Source organism: Misgurnus anguillicaudatus, chromosome 19 (genome assembly GCF_027580225.2).
Source record: "Misgurnus anguillicaudatus chromosome 19, ASM2758022v2, whole genome shotgun sequence".
Lineage (NCBI taxonomy): Eukaryota > Metazoa > Chordata > Actinopteri > Cypriniformes > Cobitidae > Misgurnus > Misgurnus anguillicaudatus.
Genome location: NC_073355.2, coordinates 31,242,884 through 31,266,356, shown reverse-complemented (window position 1 = coordinate 31,266,356; position 23,473 = coordinate 31,242,884). Strand labels below are relative to the sequence as shown.

Here is a 23,473-nt window from a genome sequence, read left to right as displayed (position 1 = left end):
GGTTGGCTTGAGGGTATTTTGTCTTCGTGTAAGTAGCGCCGCGATGTGGTAGAACTGGTATGTGTTAAGCTGCGCAGACTGACATAAAAGTACCGCGAGATGTGTGCTGTCGAACCGCTCTCGCGGTACTTGACGTCATATGTCGATGCTTCTGCGCAGTGCCGCGTTAAGTCAAACAAACCAATAGACGGCGCTCTGCATAGGAGCTGTCCAGCATCCCAGTGCTGAAACTTGCGCTGTGCCCCGCGGCCAACGGCGAGAGAGGGAGACAAACACTTAAAATAAACCCTTTAATGCGTCAGTACATGGACAAATGTAAACAAAAACATGTTCGGTCGTAAAGAAGGAGGAGTCGTTCTTTCATCCTTACGGAAGCAGTGAATGCGGAATCCAGTGTTTACAGGGCTGCAGACCGAGAATAAGATCAACAGAATAGACTTGGTCAAAGCGAAGGGTTAAAGAGAGATTGAGTAAGGTGTGGAGAAGTGGTAAGTACACACGCATACAGCACAGATAGTATTTTAGTAAGTGTTTGAATGGTAGCTTGTCGCACTTGCGTCACTCCGGAAATCCGCGCGCCATGAAAACGAACATAAAATCTGACTGCAGGAGGAATCATTATGCAACAGTGCAACATAAATCACGTTGGAAAACCACTGATGTGCTTGGATTACAGAAAGATGAATTGTCTGTGACTGTTGTACTCAGCTTAATTTTAATTCATAAACATAAAGGAATAGTGATAAGTCAAAGTGTATATATATATATTGATTTCACAGTCTGGAGAAGTATCATGTAACAAGTGCTTTTCTGGTCATGGAATTCATAGGCAAACAGTCTGGAGCCTGTTTACGAGAAAAACATTTTACATGATGATTTCATTTTAATGCCTTCTTTCTATGCTCACTCTCTCAGCATTATGTCCTGGTCGCTTGACTTGGTGCCTCTTCCCCCATGTGCACTGTTGGGAGGTCCACCCCTCAGCGGACTGCTATGCACCGTCCTCCTCCTCTTCCTCTGGTACTGCTACCGTGTAGGGTCTGACCCACCATCCCATACCGGAATGCACAAAACCAGCTCCACCCGCTCCTCGTTCTCTCGGTCATCCAGCCGATCGCCTGTTGACCCTGGGCACTCCGTCCCTAAAACAATTACCATGGAAACAGTGGAGGAAGAGGAGGGGCCTGAGAGCTACCTGACACCTGTGTTGAGCCATGCTCTTTTCCCCACTGAAGCTGCAGCAGAAAGCAGAAAGTTGTATAGAGCCCTACAGGAGTATGCAAAACGCTACAGTTGGGCCGGCATGGGACGCATTCACAAAGGCCTACGTAATCAGGTCAGTCATTAATTTTACAAATCAAAGTTTTATGCTCCTAATCATAAATTATGAGACTTTAGTCTGGGTTTCACAAGAGAGTGTCACATGGTTGCAGGTCCTAGATTGCAGAGGACTTTATAAACTGAACCTTTTAACCATATAGGGTTTAGGGTTTAGAATGTTGTACTTCATAATCATTTAAAAATGTATCTAACTTCTGTCTAGGCCAGAATCAATGATCGCCCATCTATTCAGAAGCCTCATCTCTTCTACCTCCCAGATGTTCCCAGCATTCCCTTCTTTCCCAGGGATGCTCATCGTCATGACATTGAGGTTCTGGAGGCCAGCTATCCCATAATCCTTGCTGAGTTCCAAGCAGTGTACCAGAGAGGAATTGATACAAAGTTTGGGTGGACTTACCAAGGACCAAAAGTAAATAAATGCACCAGTCTGTTTCATAGATTATAAAGTGCCCTGGTTGATGTTGAAAGACGTGTAAATGTTTTTACAGACATAGTCACAATGAACTATCATAACCAGCACATGGGAGCAGTGGTAAATAATGTAAAAATTCTCATTTTTGGGTAAATGGTTCTTTTGAAAGATTTAAAGATGCAGTGTGTCCATTTTAGCAGCATCTAGTGGTGAGGTTGCGAATTGCAACCAACAGCTCAGTCCACTGCTCACCCCTTGCTTTTGAAACGCATAGAGAAGCTACGGTAGCCATCACCAGAAAAACATGTTATCATCGGAGACAACTTAGTAAAAACAGTTTGTCCGTTAAGGGCTTCTGTAGAAACATGGCGGCACAAAATGGCGACTTCCATGTAAGGGGACCCTCAGTGTATGTAGATAAAAACATCTCATTTTAAGGTAATAAAAACATAACGGTTTATTATAAAAAGGTCTGATAATATAGTTTTGTATATTATTTTGCATTTCTGCCAAGAGATCCTTTTAAAAATTACACACTGCACCTTCAAATCACCACTGTTTGGGATCTCTGTTTGCTGAGGCCATATCCACACAAACAAGATTTTCAGTAGTTATAGACTCACATATGAAGCAAGAATATCTGCATTTGTTATTGACTGAGCTCATTTGTTTCTCTCTTCTTAGGGCCAGGCTGTGTTTCCTCTCTATAATGCCGGAGTGTGTGTTGCCGGTAACTGCCGTGCATGTCCGTATACATACCGAACGCTCCTGTCTCTCAGAACCTTCATCAGTAGTAACTCTCTGGGGTCTGCTGGCTTCTGGATCCTCGTCCCTGGTGCAACACTGGGAGGGGCTTATGGTCCTACAAACACTCGTCTTCGCTGCCAGCTTGGTATGACAGAAACATTGTTACATTTTGTTGTGATAAAATGTCATGTGTGTATGCATGAGTAAGTTACAGGAATGTTTATCTTTCTTTTAGGTCTTCAAACACCTGCCCAGTGTGAGCTGGTGGTGGGTGGGGAGCCACAATGTTGGTCGGAGGGACACTGCCTCCTAGTAGATGACTCTTTCCTGCACACAGTCTCACACAATGGTCAGGCAACACCACTGTCCAAAGCTTTCAATTCACATTAAACTAATTTTGTTTAATATGTATGTCCAAGAAAATCATGTGTTATACATAACCAAAATTTGTATATGTCTGTCCACTAGGAGGAGCTGAAGACGGTCCAAGGGTCATTTTTAGCATGGACCTCTGGCATCCTAATGTGGCTGCGGCAGAGAGGCAGGCATTAGACTACATCTTCGCCCCTGAGCAGTAGTTACAACTTTATTTCCCAGGATGCACCAGTCGAACCCTCTCTCACATGTAAAATGCCAAAACTATGCTTATAATTAGCTAAACGTTTTTTTTTTGTTTGTTTAGTTAAAGGCAACACTGTGAATATGCACCATTCAAGGGTCCCTATGCAGCAGTTTGCGAAATCATTATACAACCAGGAATACAGATAAGACAGCTTATAGACCATGTTGTGCTCTGTAATTCTGAGCACGCAGAGATACTGTGATGAAACACAAACAGTTTTTATACTTTATATCATATCTGACCTGTGCCTGTCTGGAAAATTCTGCACTCGTGTTTCGTGGTTTTTGTGCCTGATGTTTCTTTTCCTATCTTGACATTTCTGATGTATACTGTGATGTTTATGGTTATCCGTAAATACTGTACAAGTGTGAAGTTGTTTTATTACATCAGATGGTGATTTATTTTCAGAAGCTCACACTAAAGACTATATACTGTATAGAACCGGATTACTTGCATGCATGTAGCCAACAATGCATTTAATGACTATTCTGCAATATAAGTGTGTTATTAACTAAACTGACATAATTAAAATAAAGTATTTGTTTAAAGTTAAACACCTTCTAGTCGCTGGTGATTACTGAAATGCAAGCATGCACACAGCAAGACGATCACTCAGCACACACCTGGGGGTACATGGGTCTCCTCTGTCAGCAACTATATTGTACTGCACTGAAAATTAGAAGAATGATACAATGTCACAAAGGGGCTCAGGGGACCAATGATTAAAAAATGCATGAGAGGGGTGAGTTCCTGAAATACAGTGATGGAGAATGCTGAGGTCACTGATGATGTTTTTAGTACTTAGTTTGATAAACCAATCTTCTACTATCAATAAAACAGCTTTTAAACAGATGTCATAATCCCACCATTTTACTATCACAAACACAAAACAAGATTAAACAGCCATCAAACGTTTTATATGCACACACACACACACACACACACACCTATATCTCTCTCTCTCTCTCTCTCCATTTTCAATATCCAGAGATATTAATAGTTTGGTTTTGTCTCTTTTGTTTATAAATGGCTTATATTCATTTGTACTGTGTGAGGTTGAATTTATTTGGTATTTTACACTTTTTTTTCTTTCTTTCTGGATTTACAGAAAACTGTAAATGTAAGTACACTCTAAAAAAATAATTCAGGCGATCTGTTGCCACTATTTAATTTAATGCATTGGTGCAAGTTAAAAATTCTAAATAATTGATTTATTGAAAGATTTAAAGTTGTAAACGGTTTTTATTGAGTTGTCCAGACATAATAATGTTGATAGTTACATCAAGTTAATATTGTGTGTAACTTCAAATTAATTGTCTGTGTTAGTTTGTTTAAAACATTACTTAAGCTGTAGCAACTCGATGCATTTAGCTTGATAACTTCAGGTTCCCAGCATGCTTTGCATGGGACTTGATAATGAGAGTAAATGTAGAAATATGGTGTTATTTTATGCATTTCTTATCAAGATGAAAACATGAGAAGACTTTTAATGAATATTGTTCTGTACTTTTGGTATTTAAAAGATTTTCTGTTATGTTGTTGATTTTTAAGAGGTTGCCATTGTGCTGAAGAATAGAGCATTTGCTCAAGTTGAGAACAGACTCACCGAGCATTATCTTGCTGTTTTAATCAGATGGCATTTTGATAAAAATGCTAAAACTGGTTGTCTTCTGCAACCTGACAAGTGTTGTTAAATAAAAAAGTTTGAATAATTTTAGTAGTTTTGTGTAAATCAGTGTCCACGATTGAATCAAATTTAAAATGCAAAAAACAAGTTAAAACCATAGACCGTAAAAAAATATTGACGTAGTGTTCGGTACGTCACCCATTGGTTTGTGAAGATCGTTTCTGAAGCTTAAAGTAGGCGTTGCCTGCCGTCGCCATCTTGGCCGCGCGTCCCCGCGAATCACTCGCGGATAACCGAAAATGGGTAAAGAGGCGGGACATGGGTGAAGCTGAGGTGAAACCACGCCCGCCTAGCGCGAGTCTAGTGACAGCAGTGGCAGTTCAAAAGTCACTCCAGTGGCCATGCCCTTAATTATGCAGAACTTTAAGGCTTAATATAATTTAAACGGAGGAGTTACAAAATAATTCACCCCCCTCACAGTTGTCAACAAGGGCAAAATTAGCTATATAGACCAAAAACAGTTTTTGTACCAGGCTGTAAACATATTAATTTCTACTGTAAAGTTGGACATTTTTAACATGCGAGTCTACGGGAATTGACACCCTTTGGGAGCCAGCCTCAAGCGGCCAGTCGATGAATTGCAGTTTAAGTCACTTCCGTTTGGCTTCACTAGAGAGATCGGAAGGTTGCCACTCGTTAAAACAACTTAATTTTTATGAGTATTCAGCGACATTTTTTAAAGTACATCCAACTTATTATAGTTTGTTGGCTGGAATTAATTTCTGAAGTAGTTTTCTTAACTCAAAATAATTGATGCAAAACGTGTTTTTTTTGTCCAAGCTATATTTTTTAGAGTGTACATTGTGATTTTAGTGCAGTTCCGGCATCAGTCTCTGTGATCGAGCCATTTCAAACATTTTCATCTACTTAGATATCTTCTCTACATTCTTGTCAGTATATTTCATTTTATCAGACATTATTATTTTATCTTTTCGACTGTTACTAATCCTCTTTTCAGATGCGCTCTCTCGCTGTCAAAAATGAGCTGTTAATCTAGCATATATACCAGTATTGGTGGTGAGCGTGGACAGCTCTGGGATTACTGGAAATACATTTCGGGAATCAAGAAAATGCTGAGCATTAGCAATTTACATAACAAACTCACTGACCATGTATGTGTGTCACTAATATTTTTAAATTACATAATTCTGTCATCCTTACATAAACCTTTAATGCAAAACACATGCGAGTTTAAAATAATAATCATACACTGGCATTGATGTAAAAATAAAAAAGAAACATGCATTTTTAGTGTTACAAACCTATACATTTTCCAAAAAGTTTGATAAGCCTAATGTGAATTATTATTGTTTTTTTTTAACAAATACAGATGTTGATATATCTAAATTATTCATTCAACAACAGACATGTTGAAATGGAAATGAACATCCTGTACAATATATAGAAGAAACATAAAATTCGCAAAATCACAGACATTTTTCTTGGATCTGCTTATGGATTTGATTTATCTCTTTATCTCTCTCTCTCTCTCTCTTGCTGTCTTTCCCACTGTCATTCAAGTACTCATTCATTCACTTACTGTCTTCCTCTCTTACACACTCCCTCCCTCTCTGTATCATTGAATCATTTAGAGGCTGTTGACTGACAGTGAGGAAGGTTGTTTTCGCTCCTCCTCAGAGAAATGTGAACAGAGGGACAGAGAGGAGAGACAAACACAAAGCTAAAGAGAACTGAGGATCACTGTTGTACAGAGGAACTGAGGGAACAGGTGAGCTTGTGTTTAAAACTTCAAAACTTTTTTAATGTAGCTAAATGACTATATGAGACGTCATTCTTAGCAAAAGATGGATTACATATTTTTAACATGATAATTTTACTTATAGTTTTTATTATATTTTATAATCTTTACATTCATGCTGCCACTTTTATTTAAAGTGACACACAGTGTCTCAGTTATGAGTGTTTCACAACCTTCAGTTGTAACTCCTGTAAATGTGTATGCTTATTAGAATATTATTACTAATGTTTGTTAATGCAATAGTTTTTTTGACATAAATGCAAATATTTTAACAGGTAGATATACGAGGCTGTCAGATATGAGTCTGGGGCCAGCCTGCATTTTCCTAAGAGGAGCTAAAAGAGTTGTAAGTATGTTTTATCCTTTTTATTTATCCATTTAGTTACGGCAAGTTATTCTTCCTAGAAATTCCTTGTTTGGAAGAATTATTTAACAAGTATTCCCGATACACTGACACCAACAGTTTGTTTTGATGAAAATGCACAAAGAAACTAACTCTAAATGCTTTTACAGGAACGCCCGTTGGCTGATGAGGAGATAGACGGTAAGTCATACTTTACATTTTACTACCTTACTACCTTACTAGGTTTAGGTTTTACTTTTAAAAGGAATTGAATAAACAACAATTTATTCACTTATCAGAGCTGTTTCAGGTCATTTACATAACCAGATTGACCTTAAGATGCTTGTTAAGGTCATACAGCATACAGTCCAAAGACTGAAGCTATAGTGAAAATCATCTATTTTACACTACACAGTAATGTGAACTAAAACATTAATACACTGTAAAAAATTCTTTGCTGTCTTGAAATGTTTAGTTGAATCAACTCAGATTTACAAATAATTTTAATTTACTAATTTCTCTTGACTAGAGATGAGTTCTTATAACTTAAATATCAATAATATATAATACACTGTAAAAAAACATTTTTTGCATTTTGTCAAATTAATATTTTTATGTTACTTTAACTTAAAAAACTATGTTTAACAATTTCAATGTGATTTTATAAGTTATGTCAACTCTTCACAAGCCAAAACTTAAAATAGTAGGTTGAATTGACTTGCAAAACAACGTTGTTTTAACTTCATGTTGCATTTTTTTACAGTGTATAAGAAAGAAGGCAATTTCATTTTATAAGTTGTAGCAACTCATCTCTTGTCAAGATCAATAATAGTAAGTTGACGTGACTTGTAAATCTGAGTTGATTCAAGAAAAAAATTAAGGCGGCAAAGATTGACATTTAACCTTAAATGTCTAGTAATTGCAATATAATTTAGCTATATTATATAATTTTATAAAAATAAAAATATAAAATATATAATTGATTATATTGATTACATTAAGTTGATTTAATTTGAAACATCAATTGCTTTGTCCAAAATCTCCACCTAGTTAACTGAGTTCAAAGATTTTCTAGTTTTAATTCATTTATAATTATATTACTTTGTGGGGCGGTTTCCCGGACAGGTTTAGGTTAATCCAGGATTAGGCCTTATTAATATTAGGTCATTTAAGAAGTTTTTACAAACATACCGAAGTTTTTACAAACATATAGGTGTGCATCGTAAAATGTTGTCAACAAAATATGTTAAAATTAGATGTTTTTAAATTACAAGGTGTTTTTAAATGATAGCAGCTCAAACATCCATTTTAGTCTGAGACTATAGGATAAGCCCTGTCCGGAAAACCGCTACATGCAAGATCTGCTGACTCTGTAGCCATCTTTAAGAACCTCTCTTCACTGAAAATAATGATTCATTTAATTTACTCCATTTTTTAAGGTAAATGGTTGCAATTAATTTATTTAAGCTACATTTAAACAAAAAAGATTAGTAAAATAAAATGTTAAAATGTAGCTTAAATAGATTGATTGCAACCACTTACCTTAAAAAATGGAGTAAATTGAATGAATCATTTTTTCAGTGTTCCGCCAACACCTTCCTTACTAATACAGAGCTTAATGTCTGTCATTAAAATAAAAAAACCTAACTAACCCTTGGCTATGAATACTGTTTGATGAGACTAGCTCACTATGTGCACTATTGCTGTTCTTGTGTTGCTCTAATTTGTAAATCGCTTTGGACAAAAGCATCTGCTAAAAGACTAAATATAAATGTATGAATGTCTTAGGCCCTGTCCACACATACATGGAGAATTGTCACACCCATAATAGAGAAATGTCACGTCTATAATGCTGTTTCTTCCTGTATACAAAACTTTAAATTAAATAAATGTGACCCTGGACCACAATCATAAGGGTCAATTTTTCTAAATTGAGAATTATACATCATCTGACAGCTGAATAGCTTGATGTATGGTTTGTTAGGATAGCACAATATATGGCCGAGATAATATTTGAAAATCTGGAATCGAGAAAATCGTCTTTTAAGTTGTTTAAAAGAAGTCATTAGCAAAACATATTACTAATGATAATACATTTTTTTATATATTTATGGTAAGAAAATTAAACAAAATATCTTCTTCGTACATGATCTTTTCACAAGCAAATGTGGTATTCATTTTCTGATTAGCGGATATGTAGAAATATAAGCTCATGTGGACTAATGACATTGATGATGGGCTAAGCCCCGAAACTTTTGTCTGTATTGTTGCATCTTTGGCCATTGGATTTTTTTGGCATAGAATAAATGTTCTTGATATTATTTTGATTACTGTGTGCAGACTTTTCTTCTCGTTATTGTTCTAATTTTTGGAGTTACGCACCGGTGTTACCACTACATTGGACTAGAGGCGCGGACGCCATCCCTCTACACTTTTCATAATATCCAAATGATTTTTGGCATAAAAGAAAAATCTATATTTTGACCCATACAATGTATGGCTATTGCTACAAATATACCCATGCTATTTATGACTGGTTTTGTGGTCCAAGGTCATAAATATTAAATGTTTTTTTGAAGAGCTGCCCCTTCTTCATTTTATTATTATTCTGGTATGTTCCTTTAAATTTACAGAATTACAAAGTATGTTGTCTTTCTCCTGATCCATGTAATAAACTAATGTTTCTTTGTGTGTGAATTGTATGTTGCAGAGTTACGGGAGGCATTTAAAGAGTTTGATAAGGATAAGGATGGGCTGATTAGTTGTAAAGATCTGGGCAACCTGATGAGAACGATGGGCTACATGCCCACAGAGATGGAACTGCTTGAGCTCAGTCAAAGCATCAACATGAACCGTAAGACGTCAGCTCTTTTGTGAATTAATGCACATCTACCCTGTAGATTATTTTCTAAATGTATTTTTCTCATTTATTTCTCTCTCTCTCTTTGTTGTGCAGTAGGGGGAAGAGTAGATTTTGAGGATTTTCTTGACCTCATGACTCCAAAGCTGCTGGCGGAAACAGCTGGAATGATTGGACTGAATGAACTAAAAGAAGCATTTAAGGAGGTTTGTAGAGTAGTAGCCTATAAAATGTTGCCATTTTTACTTAGTAATATCAATGCCTTTTTAAAGGTTACTAAATTCCATTATAAAACTGTATATCATAATTTTTTAATGTGTGTAGTTTGATTTAGATGGTGACGGCTCTATTACAAAAGAAGAACTGAGGCATGCAATGTTAAAGTTATTAGGTGAAACAGGAAACAAAAAGGAAATAGAGGCAGTGGTCAGAGAAGCCGACAACAATGGAGATGGGAGTGTTGATTTTGAAGGTAAAAACTAAAAAAGAAGCACATTCGGAGTTGTTTTTTTTCTCAGCAAAGATATAGAAATGCTTTTAGGTTCATGGATGGTGTCACTGTGTTTCCAAAAAACTGCATTTATAACAATAATTTTTTTTTATGATCTCGTTCCTGCAGAGTTTGTCAAAATGATGTCTAAAAATTGAGAAGATACCCAAGCTGAAATCATCAATATACTCTACAGACCACAGAACTGTGCATATAAGGGAACAGCATATAAACACATTGTTTATATACTGTAACTACGTCACTTTTTCTTTATTATATTATATATGACCTCAGGCACTGACTCCTATAAACACTGTATGTTATAATGATGTCATATGTTAGTGTTATGCAACTTTTTAATGCTCGTCTGATACATGAGAATCGGATTTTGGACATGCATACTTGAACTTTTGGCATAAAATCAAATGAAAAGTGTTCCAGTGACTGCTTCAGTTCTTTTACATTAGTGTTTGTGCATGTGGATTTGTGCATGCCATGTTAATGATGTTGCTGTAATTTGATCATATCAGCTTTAGTTAAGCTCATCAGTGAAAATGAAAAATGTTATTAAGATCACAGTCTATCTGGAGTCTGGTTCAGCTTAATTACTCTGGTGCATCATTTTGAATAGAAAAAGCATTAAGGGTCAAACTGACTAACTGGCGGTGAAATCAGATACAAGTTTAAATTACTATATTTTATAAATCATATGGACTTGGAGATAAGCTAAAACTGTTTTTATCTGTAGACTGGGATGTAATTTTGAGACAGAAGTCTCATACTCTTGCCATGCATTCACAAATTATTTTGAAACCACTGAAAACTGCAAATGCCTTGGTGATGCCAAAGGTCAGAGAATGGTCAGCCTGGTTCGAGCTGAATAAAATAGATTAAAATTTTTAAAAATTTGGATATAAAATGATAGGTAGATAAAGTTGAAACTCTGGAACAAATGCTCTGGTTATGATGTAATGCTGTGTGCATGTCTCTCAGCCGCTGCATTTCAAGAGAAACAGACTAATGACAGTTGCCGAATGTCATCAGTGGCTTATTTTGGGATCTTTCGGCAACATCTGGCCCAGAGGTTAATCAGAGCTCGCTGTTAAGACAAGTAGTGCAGGGTATATGAGGAGATGTCCGTCCATGTGCTGTTATTAAAAGAATGCAATCATTTGGACAGTATGACAAATAGACTTTTGCTTTTGACAATGTGAATAGCAGATGTTTATTAGCAGTGGCACAAGCTTAGGTCAGCTGAAAAAGTGTTGAGCAGATGTGAGGCAGAGTTCGTGGAAATGTGCGATCATCATCTGCTGAGGTTAAGGAGATTAGCAGATTACAGGATTTAATTGTATTTTCTATATAACGTTACCTAAAGGTTTTCACGATAATACTATTTTCAGACCATATAATGCCAAATGCGAGCACCAATGATCTTTCAGTGTCGGGATTATCTGTCTAATCAGATTGTCATCTAGCAGAAGGTCACTGATGCAGATGTTTCAGTTTTTTATGCCGTCATTTCTCTTTTTGAATTTTTTCACCTGTTTGAAAATCTTTAAGGCAGTAGTTCTGTTTTTATTTTGTTGCTGTATGAGATATTATGACGTCGTCTTAAATATTTAACACAGGTCATTTTTCCCACAAAGATTACAACATATAATAGAATAAAAGAGAAAAATGGTACTAGGACATATAAAACAGCCAAAGTAATCCCATCAGTTTTATCCAGTGGCCCCAGAAAGTATTGGGACATCTAAACCACACCTAAAAATGTTTGCATGTCTTTGCAGTGTGTGTGTGCGCGTGTGTGCGTGTGACCGAGAAATGGCCAAGTATCGTATTATCATATTGCCCAGAGCGGAAATGACATAAATGAAGTCTGAGCATGTTAATGGCAGAAGCCACGGACATACATAATGCTGGCCTGTTTTAATCCCACTACAGGCATTTCTTTCTTTTAAACAACATAATCCCTTATTTACTCATAACACTCTCTCTGTCTCCCACATTTGTGTGCATTTAATCCACTATTTAAGTATTTAAAGCAGGATGTTTTCCATAAATATTTCATTCAGATCATACAACAGGATCTCTGTTTTGATCGGTCTATTGTGAAGTGGCTTGACTCATTTCTTTCTTGCATAAAAATGCAGCATTTTTGTTAAATCAACATATATTTTAGGTTAATTTAACTTAATAATTTAAGTTAAACAAATTCATTTTGTTTTCACAAGTTATGTCAAATTATTACAGGTCAAAATTTAAAAAAGTTGGTTGAATTGACTTGCAAAACCAAGTGTGGGCAACTATAATCTTGCAAAACGGAAACATAAGTCTCAGCTCAAAGTCAATAACCAAAACTGCCTGAAAACATACAGTATAAAAAGTCCACGATAATAGGCATTTTAAAAATATAAATACCTGTTTAAAACAGTGTATAGGGAAAAATTGCACGTCATGAGTATCAAAAGAATGTCAGTACACAAACTAGCCACAAGAGGACACTGTTTGTGTGCTCAATGAGCAGCGATTTAAAGTAAACCTAATTGCAAAAAATAACGTTATTTTGTGTCTTTGGTATAATACAGTGTGTTTGCGTGATTTATTGTTAAAAAAACATTATTTTCCACATACCATTCATTTTTGTAGCTCCAGATATACTTATTTCCTCAAACGCTCTGATTTTGTACAAAGCTCACTGATCATGATTGGCAAGCTAATCTGTACGTTGTGATTGAATCTCTCTGACGTCAGCCGGAAATGTGACGCTCCTTACCATGTTTGAACATTTAAAAAAACAAAAAAACATGTTTGAAAGATTTGCTCACAATGCAGACAAGAGTAAATTTACAGGCTGTGAGTCAAAGTGGGAGAAATTATGATGTCGGTCTTCTCTACATCACCAATCCAAGGAAGTAAACTGTTGCCTACAATCCGTGTGTTTGTTTTAATCTAAGAAAAGAGATTTACATTGGAAACGATAACTCACGTCATGATTTACTTTGGGATATGTACCTTTTAACATGTACCTTTACACATTTACACAGCAAAGGAAATGTAAAATCGTGAATCGGACCATTGGTGCTCTTTAATTCATATGATGGACTGTACAAAGAATAAAAACAGGATGGATCCAAAGAAAGATATGCCTACTGTAAACATCCATGAATAATAATATTTAGAAAAAACAAGATGCTGAATCAAAACAAGGTAATTTTGTTAAAAACATTGTCATATTTGTTTACCAAATGTTGCAATTCAAAACAAAACAAAATTTGTCTAAAATTAGCCTACATTTTTAAATGAGAAGGACCCGAGCCTTGCTTTTAACAGTGCAAAAGAATCAAAAGACAGACAGCTCATGGTAGTCAATGATGTTTTCTTTTATTTGTTGTTACAATATTGTAAATTGAACTTCACTTTCCAAAAATTCAGGCCATACTCTTCTGAATTGAGAGGTGTGGCCTGTGGCATGTCAGTCAAAGGTGGGAGGGGTTTCAAGGTTCTTACACTCATCTTAAAAAAGAAACGATACCCATTCATAGCTTTTAACAAACGTCTACACCCCTTTCAGTGCAGAACCAATCCGAAAGACCACCGTAACTAAACCGGAAAACCATTCTGCTTTGAGCTTCATAGGAGTAAAACAAGCTCTCTTTAATCCATTTTATGTCCGTTTTCTGACATCGATCCTCGAGGCATACGTAAGATCCCACTGAGATTTTCCAAACAGCAAGACAAATGTAACATAATTAGGTAAATTACTTAGTCATTTATTAATGGTCATACATGTGGTGAAATGTTTCCTCGGACTCCACTTGTGCATTCAGTAAAAAGCTGATGGTTGCAAAATGAACCAAAAACCATTAAACAGTTATAATACTTACTTATAAAAAGAAATGCCAGTATCACTTAATGTCTCTTAAGTGAATCTCAAAGAAATTGGCAGCAAATGAGGTGTAAAGTTAAACTGCACAACCACTGATACACATGCATACTGTACACATTCACACAAACATTCACACGCGTGGTAATGGACATATCCTGGGTAAGGGATGACGATTTCCTGTTTGGAAGGGCTTGGTGATGTGGCACGTTGTGACTGGCCATGAGGACTGAAGGAGGTTAAATAAAAAGTAGCCCCTTTTATGTTTTCTTTCGATTTTCCTTTTCATCCTAATCCTCTCCGGCTTTCATCCCTCTCACAGAACCTTGGCTGCGCATCTGAAAATGAAGTATAAAGATATGAGACGATAGCCTGGACTTCACAGACAGAGGCACATATTTGTTATTTAATTTCATCTGTTTAGTGAAATAAGACGGGTCACAGTCCTGGTTACTTTGTGTGTTATTTCTGATATGGCATTTTGCTGTAAAGCATATCTTGCCCGTTGCCCATGGCAACCATTCTCCTACACTGTGCTAGTTTTATGTCTCCTATACCCCTGTGCAGCTTTTCACATAATACAATAAATTCAACTTAAATCAATATTTGATGGTCAAATATTTAGGAACAATGTTCATAGCAACATTATTTGACTGATTATAACTTTCAGCTGATCATTATTACTTCAGATAAACTTGCCGCTATTAATTTTGCAATTCAAGTAAAATATTTATATATAACATATAATAGCACGTTAATGCAAATTCATTTTAACGCCACTAATTTTATTAACGTGCGATTAACGCAACGCGCAATTTCAGTTTGACCCTTGGTCTAGAACATAGTTTGATAAATTGAGATGGAGCCTTAGACAGTAAATGTGACCCGTGCTGTTTAAATAAGTCAGAGGTTTTTATAAAAAACGTACATTAAGCTCTCGTCTAGCAAATCCAATGCTCTAAATACTCGTTTAACTTATTTTTATTTGTACGTTTTCTGAGAAGTGTACCGTCCTAAATGCTTAACTAATACACAAAGGATGCGTGTCCATCCACTTGCACGCCTGAGATTTTGGTTTCGGTTTTAAAACAGGAATGAAAAAAAGGAGTGTAGGATTTGCTTGATGTTAAAATAATTAAGTTCAGGACCTGATTAATGTTAAAAGAGTTATTAAGAGCAACAAGACTCAAGAGCGATCTTCCTTACACTGACTAAGACATCTGAAGCGCGTGCACACAGACACGCGAGTGCCCAACCCCGATATATAGACATCTACACGAATTAGTTTTAAAAATATCTGTTTTGACAAGAATTCACGCAGATTACTTCTGTTTTGTCTTAGTGCAAATCATGCATTGTTTTGAAGTTTTTTATTAGAGAATGTAAAATATAAATAACTCATTTTTTAAATGTGCTCATTTCGACTCAATTTGTCAGCACGGGTCACAAATGATGCAGCAGCAAATCTTATGAAAGTACAATTCATATACAAAACAATGGCTGATTGTTCTGTCGAAAATGTAAACAGGCTGGTAAAAATACATTTGCACAAAGCATCTTTATTTGTCCCATGTTGATTATAGTATTAAATTAGGGTAAATTTAAAACAGATAAAAATGTGCGATTAAAGTACGATTAGTCGCGAGTTAACTCTTGACAATCATGCGATTAATCTAGACTAAAGATCAATTTCTCTGCAGTGATCTGGTTCCAAACGTCATTTTCCCGGTCCATGGACACGTGGCCGGGTTGCAATTCTTAATGTCGTGAACTCTAGGGGCGATGCTTTATTTACGTTGTCTGATTTATCAACACCCATCCATTCATGCGATGGAATTGGTCGCATACGACAGTTTAATGAATCACACGTGAGCATTGGCGTAAGCTGATTTTTTTTGATCGAATGTACGCTGGTTTCTACATTTGTTTGATAAATGAGGGCCATTGTGACAGTACCTACTGAATTACATGAAGTACCTACTCAGCCCGTTAAAACACTGCATTTTGTATGAATATGGGTAGTGTGAATGAAATTCGGACGTACTACATCCGCCATGTTTATAAACCATGTGAAATACGTTAGGTGAGCCGTTAACTTGTATGCTGTTAAATAAGCGCATTTTAACCAAAAGGAACAACTTTTTCCTTAAGCATTTACGTTTAAAGTTGCGTCACCGCTTTCCAACATTTTTGAATATGACAACACCTCTCCTTCTTCTTCGTTGAGCGACTTGAATGTGCATCGAAGGAGTAGGTCATCCGAGTAATTTTCACCTAGTGTTTTTCGAAGACAATAAATTCGAACATACTTCTCGCATCACCTGTTGCTTTTCGTCTACTATATAGTATGAAAAATAGGCAATTTTGGACGCAGGAATGGTTTCCGAAGTAATAGATACCTGGTCCAGCTCCCTCTGCGTCTCTTCTTCCATCCGACGAATGTCGTCCATAGTGAGGTCCACCCAGCGGTCCAGCCAACAAAACAGCTGCCGGTGGAAATTAGTGAAGAGCCTTTTCTCCTGCTACTCCATGAGAAACAGATGTTGAGGTTGGTGTTACTGTAAGTACATCAGTGTCATGAGAACCAGATATGGTACTACGAGATGTTGATGATTAAACCTTATGAATGAAGTTCTCCACACGTCCCTGCAGTCCCCACCAGCGGAAATGAACCGTCACCAACTTATACGCTGTCATATAGGGACAGTTACCGTTGTGAAGCTCTTTCTGAAAAGAGATAAGAAAGATGCATTAAAATTGTATTTATTATGTGTAAATACATGCAGATATAAATTTGTCAATGTATGTGCACGATCATGTTTACCTTCCATTCAGGTCCCAGAGGTCCTCTCCCAGTTTTCTCAGAGTGGTAGACGGCAGGGTCCTCGTCTGGTTTATAGTCCTGAGAAATGAAACAGAGATGATGGTATGAAGGAATGTGAGACGTAAGCAGCCCAACACAGATATCTGTGCATATGAAGTAACATTTATGAGGTTTATTTTAAGGCTTTGCTAACATATAACTGGATCCAAAATCATTTTACACCAAGACAGTAATGAAGTTAATCAACACACTATTTAAAAGAACCTGATAAGATGGGAAGTGTTGCCATTTTTACTATTTGGCAGGATTGAGACGGTCATAGATGAATGTTTTACCTAGACTGCTCTTCTTATTTCAACCCCTTCCAGTACGGATCCCTGCATCTACATTCAATGTACTAGATAAACTCATATCAAAGTTTATTTGGCAGAACAGACGACCTAGAATAAAATTAAAAACACTAACTTTAGGAAATGATAAAGAAGGGCTGCGTCTCCCTAATTTAAGATATTATTTTTGGACCGCTCAGGTCGCTCCAATAGTGGCATAGATCAACAAGGATGCTGAAACAGGAAGGATTAACATGGAACAGAGCACAGTACCATATGTCATCCGTCAACACTAGCCTTTATGATGATCCAAACCCAAGATTTTTTTTAACTGGTTTTATCAACTTTGAAAGTTTGGACCACAGTGCAAAAAAAAAAGTTTAGCTAAATAAGACCGTATGCCTTGGTTAGGATCATTTAGAGCCCTTTGACGCTACATTGAAACTGCAATTTGGACCTTCAAACCATTGGGTTCAATTGAAGTCCACTAAACACGGTTTCAGCAGTAACAACATAAACAAGCGGCTTTCGTGGTCAACATGTAACTTCCGGTAAACTCTGCTAAGAATCAATAGTTATCCTCAAATAATTTAATTTCTTTTTTAATTGAAGAAAGAAAGACATAAACATCTTGGATGATAAGGGGGTGAGTAAATTATCATGATATTTTCTTATGAAAGTTCTTATGGACTTGAAAATGCATGAAAAACTATAACAATTAATTGGATAAAACCACACCCTCCAAAGCTGGCTTAGTGGATAGAAAGATGTACATACGTAAAATGGACTATATGACTGCCCAACTCCAACTAAATTTCATTTTCATACAAAAGTGAACACCTGTTATTATGTATCTTGATACACTGAAAATAAACTGATCAGTATGGAACCTTTACATATTCCCATACTAATTTTTATTTTATTTGACCATAACATTAAGTGTGTGTTTTCATGTTACTCTTCAAATTTCTGTTTTTAAATGAAATTTCTGTTATCATTTACTCACTTGTATGTTCTTACAAACCTGTATAAATTTCTTTCTTCGCTCTGATGAACACAAAGAAAGATATTTTGAAGAATGTCTGTAACCGAACCATTCATGAGCCCCATTTACTTCAGTATTTTTTTTCTACTATGGAAGTGAATGGGGCTCATGATCGGTTTGGTTACAAACATTCCTTAAAATATCTTCCTTTGTGTTCATCAGAACAAATAAATGTATACAGTTTTGTAACAACATGAGAGTGAGCAAACAATGACAGAATTTTCATTTTTGGGCAAACTATCTCTTTAATGTACAAAAATAAATTAAAATACTGAATTTCTAATTCAACTCACCACATCATCCACCTGAGAGCGATCAGCTATATCAATCGGCACAATCTCAATCTCCTCCCATTCTTCAGGAGGAAGACCGTGAGGCTGCATAAGAGAAAGATGAAAACATTACATTAAAGATACAACGTTTATTCTATTTGCAATTAAATAGCAGAATAAATGTGTTTTGAATACTCATGCATGATGCATTATGTCAACAACTGCCTTGATAATTATCCTAAATAATATCACTTTGTTTATGCAATTTAATTATGATCAGTCCCAATGCAAAATGGCTTCTTTAAAAATAAATAAAGCACTTTATTATAGTGACAAAATGAACATTATGAATAGATGAGACCTAAATGTAACCACAAAACAAATAGCAAATAAAGAGCACATGACAAAAAGCACCTCGTGACATTTATGTCTGTTTGATCTCAGCCTCAGGCCTTTCAGAAATACCGCTTTGTTGGCAGAATCCGTTAAACACCATGTTGTTTTTCACTAAAGTTATTTTACCTGGTTAAATCAGGTTTACCAAACATATTAAGATGTTGACTGAATTTTTAGCTTTTTACCTTTATTCGGAAAGGTCAGTTAAGAGTGACTGGAGACTTATTAAGAAGTGGAGATTTTTGTTCATGTACTTAGAGGGTTTTGCAGAAAAAGACAGTCACATATGTTAAAGGACAAGTTCAGTATTTTACACTTAAACCCCTGTTTTCAGATTGTTTATGATGAAATAGAACGGTTTTTACTGAAATTTGGACATATGATGCTGGCCTGAGAATTTTTGGGTGTTTGTTCTATCACCTTCCACCTCTAAAATGGGTGTATAGGTGCACTGGAACAATCCTTCCTAAAATGCACCAAACCTTCGCCCACAAAGACGTGAAACCCACCGAGTGGTCAGGGGTGTTCACCGACATGCCAACACAAAAATCGCCGCAAAAGATGCTTTCCAACAGGTTTTATCGTAGTTTTTGTCCAACTCCATTGACTTGTATTAGATGTGCTGTGAGGTAGGGTATTACTCCGCGCCGGGAACCTTGTTTGTGTTCTTGCAATTGGCAAAGGCGGATTATCGCCACCAACTGGGCTGGAGTGTCTGTTATTCAAGCTCTCAACGGAAGAATAAACGGGTGTGAGGCGTTTGGAAAAATAGGTCCACAAGTTAACAACGAATGGTAAAACACCTGTTGGAAGGCATCTTTTGCAGCGATTTTTGTGTGGGCGTGTCGGTGGGCGCCCCTGACCACTCGGTGAGTTTCATGTCTTTGTAAATGAAAGTTTAATGTATTTTAGGAATGATTGTTCCAGTGCACCTATACACCCATTTTAGAGGTGGGAGGTGAAACACAAACACCCGAAAATTCTCGGTATAGAGGGTGTAAAATTCTCGGGCCAGCATCATATGTCCAAATTTCAGTCAAAACCGTTCTATTTCATCATAAACAATCTGAAAACAGGGCTTTAAGTGTAAAATACCGAACTTGTCCTTTAAAAACAAATAAAATGACTACCAAGAAAGTGACATTTGTAAAAATAAGGCATTCAAACACTGACTAATAACCTTTTCATTGCCATTAAAGTTAAATTACTGAACCTAGAGGGGTGATAAAAAGTGCTCATTTACATACAAGGACATTTACATAACATGTCAGATGCACTTAAAGGAATATTCCATTTTCTTAAAAGAAAAATCCAGATAATTTACTCACCACCATGTCATCCAAAATGTTGATGTCTTTCTTTGTTCAGTCGAGAAGAAATTATGTTTTTTGAGGAAAACATTGCAGGATTTATCTCATTTTAATGGACTTTAATAGACACCAACAATTAACACTTAACTCAACACGTAACAGTTTTTTTCAACGGAGTTTCAAAGGACTATAAACAATCCCAAACGAGGCATAAGGGTCTTATCTAGCGAAACGATTGGCATTTTTGACAAGAAAAATAAAAAATATGCTCTTTTAAACCACAACTTTTCGTTTGGGTCCGGTCCAGCGCGACCTAATGTAAATGCGTAGTGACGTAGGGAGGTCACGTGTAAAATGCACATTTGTGGACCATTGTAAACAATAAACTGACACAAAGACATTAATTAGTATCAGTTGACATACAACAACGTAGGAACGGTCCTCTTTCAACACAATTGTAAACACTGGGGCGGAGTTTCGCGTTCGTCTTCTGTGACCTCTTGACGTCATGATGTATTGCGTGGGGTCCCCTGGCGCATCACGACCAGATCTAGACGAGAAGTTGTGCTTTAAAAGTGTATATTTGTTATTTTTCTTGTCAAAAATGACAATCGTTTTGCTAGATAAGACACTTATGCCTCGTTTGGGATTGTTTATAGTCCTTTGATACTCCGTTGAAAAAAACTGTTACGTGTTGAGTGTTAATTGTTGGTGTCTATTAAAGTCCATTAAAATGAGAAAAATCCTGCGATGTTTTCCTCAAAAAACACAACTTCTTCTCGACTGAACAAAGAAAGACATCAACATTTTGGATGACATGGTGGTGAGCAAATTATCTGGATCCTTCTTTTAAGAAAATTGAATATTCCTTTAAGAGGGTTTTGCATCTGATGGGACAACATTTGGTGGATTATTGTTAATTTATCCTGTAATTTCATATAGATTAAAAGCAATTTACATTTCTTAGTACTGTATGCTGGATAAAAGGTCATTTTAAAAGTGTAAGACCTGTCTAATAAACTCACATTCTCAGTTGTTCCAATGTCAGGTTTATGCCAAGTTTCAATTTTAATGAAGAAGTCATCTTTCATGTACTCATTCTGAAAAAGAAGAGTATGTCAAACGATGCCATATTTATGCAATATTTAGACAGTGAAACATGCTGACTAAACTCTTGAGTCGACAAAAATGAACGGCGAGTCTAGTAGTCTAAAATGATCTGGTGTCAATACACTTACTGTAACAACTGCCGTGTTCCACAATCAGTTTGGATATAGGAAAGAAAATAACACATTGATAGTCAGTAAAGTTATTTTGTTTGCACTATAAAGGACAGCTCAAATACACCCACCCTGTTTAAGTACTCAAGCAAAGATCACAGAAGAATCATAAAATGTCATACAAAATCACATATGTGCAAAGTATGTTGTGTTTACTAACTAGTGCGACAGTAGGGGTAAGCATTCCAGGCTTTCTCATGAAAAACCAGGGCTCCTTCAGGTGCAAACATCTGAATAAAACCGGGAACCTTGCTGTAAAAGACAAATATTATGTATATAACTCATCTCAGTAACTAAGTTTTGGACTCTATATAAAAATATCTTACTAGGATAGTATGTCTTAGTCAGAAGTTCCCAAACCATCCTAGGACAATTCATAAAATATTTATAAAACAGGCCAGTGTTACAAAAAACGCAAACATTATGGAGATCAGCATGATCAGCACATGTATACTTACCTGTGTATGTGGTAGATCTTGTGGGTATACTGTCCCTTTTCCCCATCTTTTTCATAGGGTTCATTTCGGAGGACCTCGATGCCCTCTCCACCACCCGTGTTATTCTTACTGGCCTCTGCAACTGAGTACAGTTGGCCAACCTGGTACTGGGAGGGGAATGAGATGCCTTATATAAGTAACCAATGGCAACTGTCCGCTAGTTTACAGTAACATGGAGATAAATAATGTAATGCAGTAGGTGATATGTTGACTCTGAATTGACAAATGGAGTCGTCTGAGTATTTGTTTAGGCAAGCAGGGAAACAGAGAAAATGTAAACAGCTACTGATCCCACAAGGCATAACAGCGCTAAATATTGAACTTACCTCTTCTACTGAACATGGCAACAACACCTGGCTGAAAACAGAAGTGAAGAGAGATGTAAAAGGCAGTTAGACCTCTAATAAAACATAGTGATCGTTTATTCTGATGTTATGGAGGCTGTATCGCCTTGCGCCTATGTAACGGGCGTGTCAATAACCGGCCCGGTTTCTTCATAATAAACAGCGCTTTGCCATCCGGTGGGGTTTGAACGCGATATATTGTTTTGGTAAGCATGCAACGTATCACACATTGAGTAACAGCGGTACTGACGGGAAAGCGGTTGATAAAACACACTGATACGGTACCGGGCAGGCTAGGCGGCTAGCGATGACCAGCCGATCCAAATCAGGGTCTTTAAATCCCCCATTCATTATGCCGTACAGGGATATGGATGAAATACGGAAACCGCATAATGTGCATGATTAGATTAATAGCATAGGTAAAATCTAGGCGAGGTATGGTGTAAAAGCTACTCACTATTGCTTGATGAGTACCATCCCGAATCTGGACAGAACGGTACATTCAACAACAGACTGCGATCGCCGGAAATGAGAGCAGCGCGTCATCACTGGAATGAGGCGTCATGCAAAGGTTGCAAGGAAAGAGACCATGATGGGAAGGGAATTTCATTGGGGAAAAACTTTCTGTATTAGACTCATCGATTTGGAAATAATAATGTATATATTAAAATAAATAAAAATAATGCATAAAATTAGTGTTTTCTAAATAATCTCCGTACTAATCTCCATTTGTTGTTTTACTATTAAACAATATCAATTTGCAAACTCAAGTAGGGAACAACTATATGCTGAAAATACTGTACAACTAATATAAGAATAAATATTTAATTAAATCTTCAGTATCTATTTGTGTACATATATAGGCCTGCTTAAACTTATATGCTCCAGTAGTTATAAAACAAGAATTAGGAGCATATTCAGTACAATTTAACAATAACATTTGGGGGGGCTTACAAGGCAAGTGCAGTAAGAAGTACTTAAAGGTGGGGTGCATGATCTCTGAAAGCCAATGTTGACACTTGAAGT

General features: G+C 36.5%; 3 protein-coding genes across 3 annotated transcripts; 2 read left to right on the top strand and 1 right to left on the bottom strand.

The window, feature by feature from the left end:
* The first annotated feature begins 31 nt into the window (after positions 1-31).
* Positions 32-3,676, top strand: asphd1 (aspartate beta-hydroxylase domain containing 1). The gene is made up of 6 exons (XM_055194378.2): positions 32-488; positions 916-1,336; positions 1,544-1,750; positions 2,438-2,645; positions 2,736-2,849; positions 2,969-3,676. Exons 2-6 carry the CDS (start codon positions 920-922, stop codon positions 3,076-3,078), a joined length of 1,056 nt encoding a protein of 351 aa, XP_055050353.1. The 5' UTR covers positions 32-488; positions 916-919; the 3' UTR covers positions 3,079-3,676.
* Positions 3,677-6,403: 2,727 nt separating this feature from the next.
* Positions 6,404-10,694, top strand: cabp5b (calcium binding protein 5b). Its single transcript, XM_055180335.2, has 7 exons — positions 6,404-6,538; positions 6,844-6,914; positions 7,082-7,112; positions 9,622-9,765; positions 9,868-9,977; positions 10,096-10,243; positions 10,391-10,694. The coding sequence occupies exons 2-7, from the start codon at positions 6,867-6,869 to the stop codon at positions 10,417-10,419; spliced, it is 510 nt and encodes a 169-aa protein (XP_055036310.1). The 5' UTR covers positions 6,404-6,538; positions 6,844-6,866; the 3' UTR covers positions 10,420-10,694.
* A 2,932-nt stretch (positions 10,695-13,626) lies between these two features.
* Positions 13,627-23,033, bottom strand: pitpnbl (phosphatidylinositol transfer protein, beta, like). The gene is made up of 11 exons (XM_055194374.2): positions 22,905-23,033; positions 22,430-22,460; positions 22,065-22,210; positions 21,767-21,858; positions 21,565-21,572; positions 21,352-21,426; positions 18,642-18,725; positions 16,975-17,052; positions 16,770-16,877; positions 16,550-16,672; positions 13,627-14,488 (listed from the first exon to the last, which is right to left on the bottom strand). The coding sequence occupies exons 1-11, from the start codon at positions 22,991-22,993 to the stop codon at positions 14,441-14,443; spliced, it is 882 nt and encodes a 293-aa protein (XP_055050349.1). The 5' UTR covers positions 22,994-23,033; the 3' UTR covers positions 13,627-14,440.
* Positions 23,034-23,473: the final 440 nt, after the last annotated feature.

Excerpts from the sequence above, each read along its gene's own strand:
- asphd1 (XM_055194378.2), top strand. The coding sequence starts at position 920 with ATGTCCTGGTCGCTTGACTTGGTGCCTCTTCCCCCATGTGCACTGTTG. Across the intron at positions 1,337-1,543 it reads ACAAAGGCCTACGTAATCAG|GCCAGAATCAATGATCGCCC; the intron begins GTCAGTCATTAA and ends ACTTCTGTCTAG. Across the intron at positions 2,850-2,968 it reads GCACACAGTCTCACACAATG|GAGGAGCTGAAGACGGTCCA; the intron begins GTCAGGCAACAC and ends TCTGTCCACTAG.
- pitpnbl (XM_055194374.2), bottom strand. The coding sequence starts at position 22,993 with ATGACGCGCTGCTCTCATTTCCGGCGATCGCAGTCTGTTGTTGAATGT. Across the intron at positions 22,211-22,429 it reads TGCCATGTTCAGTAGAAGAG|TACCAGGTTGGCCAACTGTA; the intron begins GTAAGTTCAATA and ends TTCCCCTCCCAG. Across the intron at positions 17,053-18,641 it reads GCTCTCAGGTGGATGATGTG|GACTATAAACCAGACGAGGA; the intron begins GTGAGTTGAATT and ends TTCATTTCTCAG.
- cabp5b (XM_055180335.2), top strand. The coding sequence starts at position 6,867 with ATGAGTCTGGGGCCAGCCTGCATTTTCCTAAGAGGAGCTAAAAGAGTT. Across the intron at positions 9,978-10,095 it reads TAAAAGAAGCATTTAAGGAG|TTTGATTTAGATGGTGACGG; the intron begins GTTTGTAGAGTA and ends TAATGTGTGTAG. Across the intron at positions 10,244-10,390 it reads TGGGAGTGTTGATTTTGAAG|AGTTTGTCAAAATGATGTCT; the intron begins GTAAAAACTAAA and ends TCGTTCCTGCAG.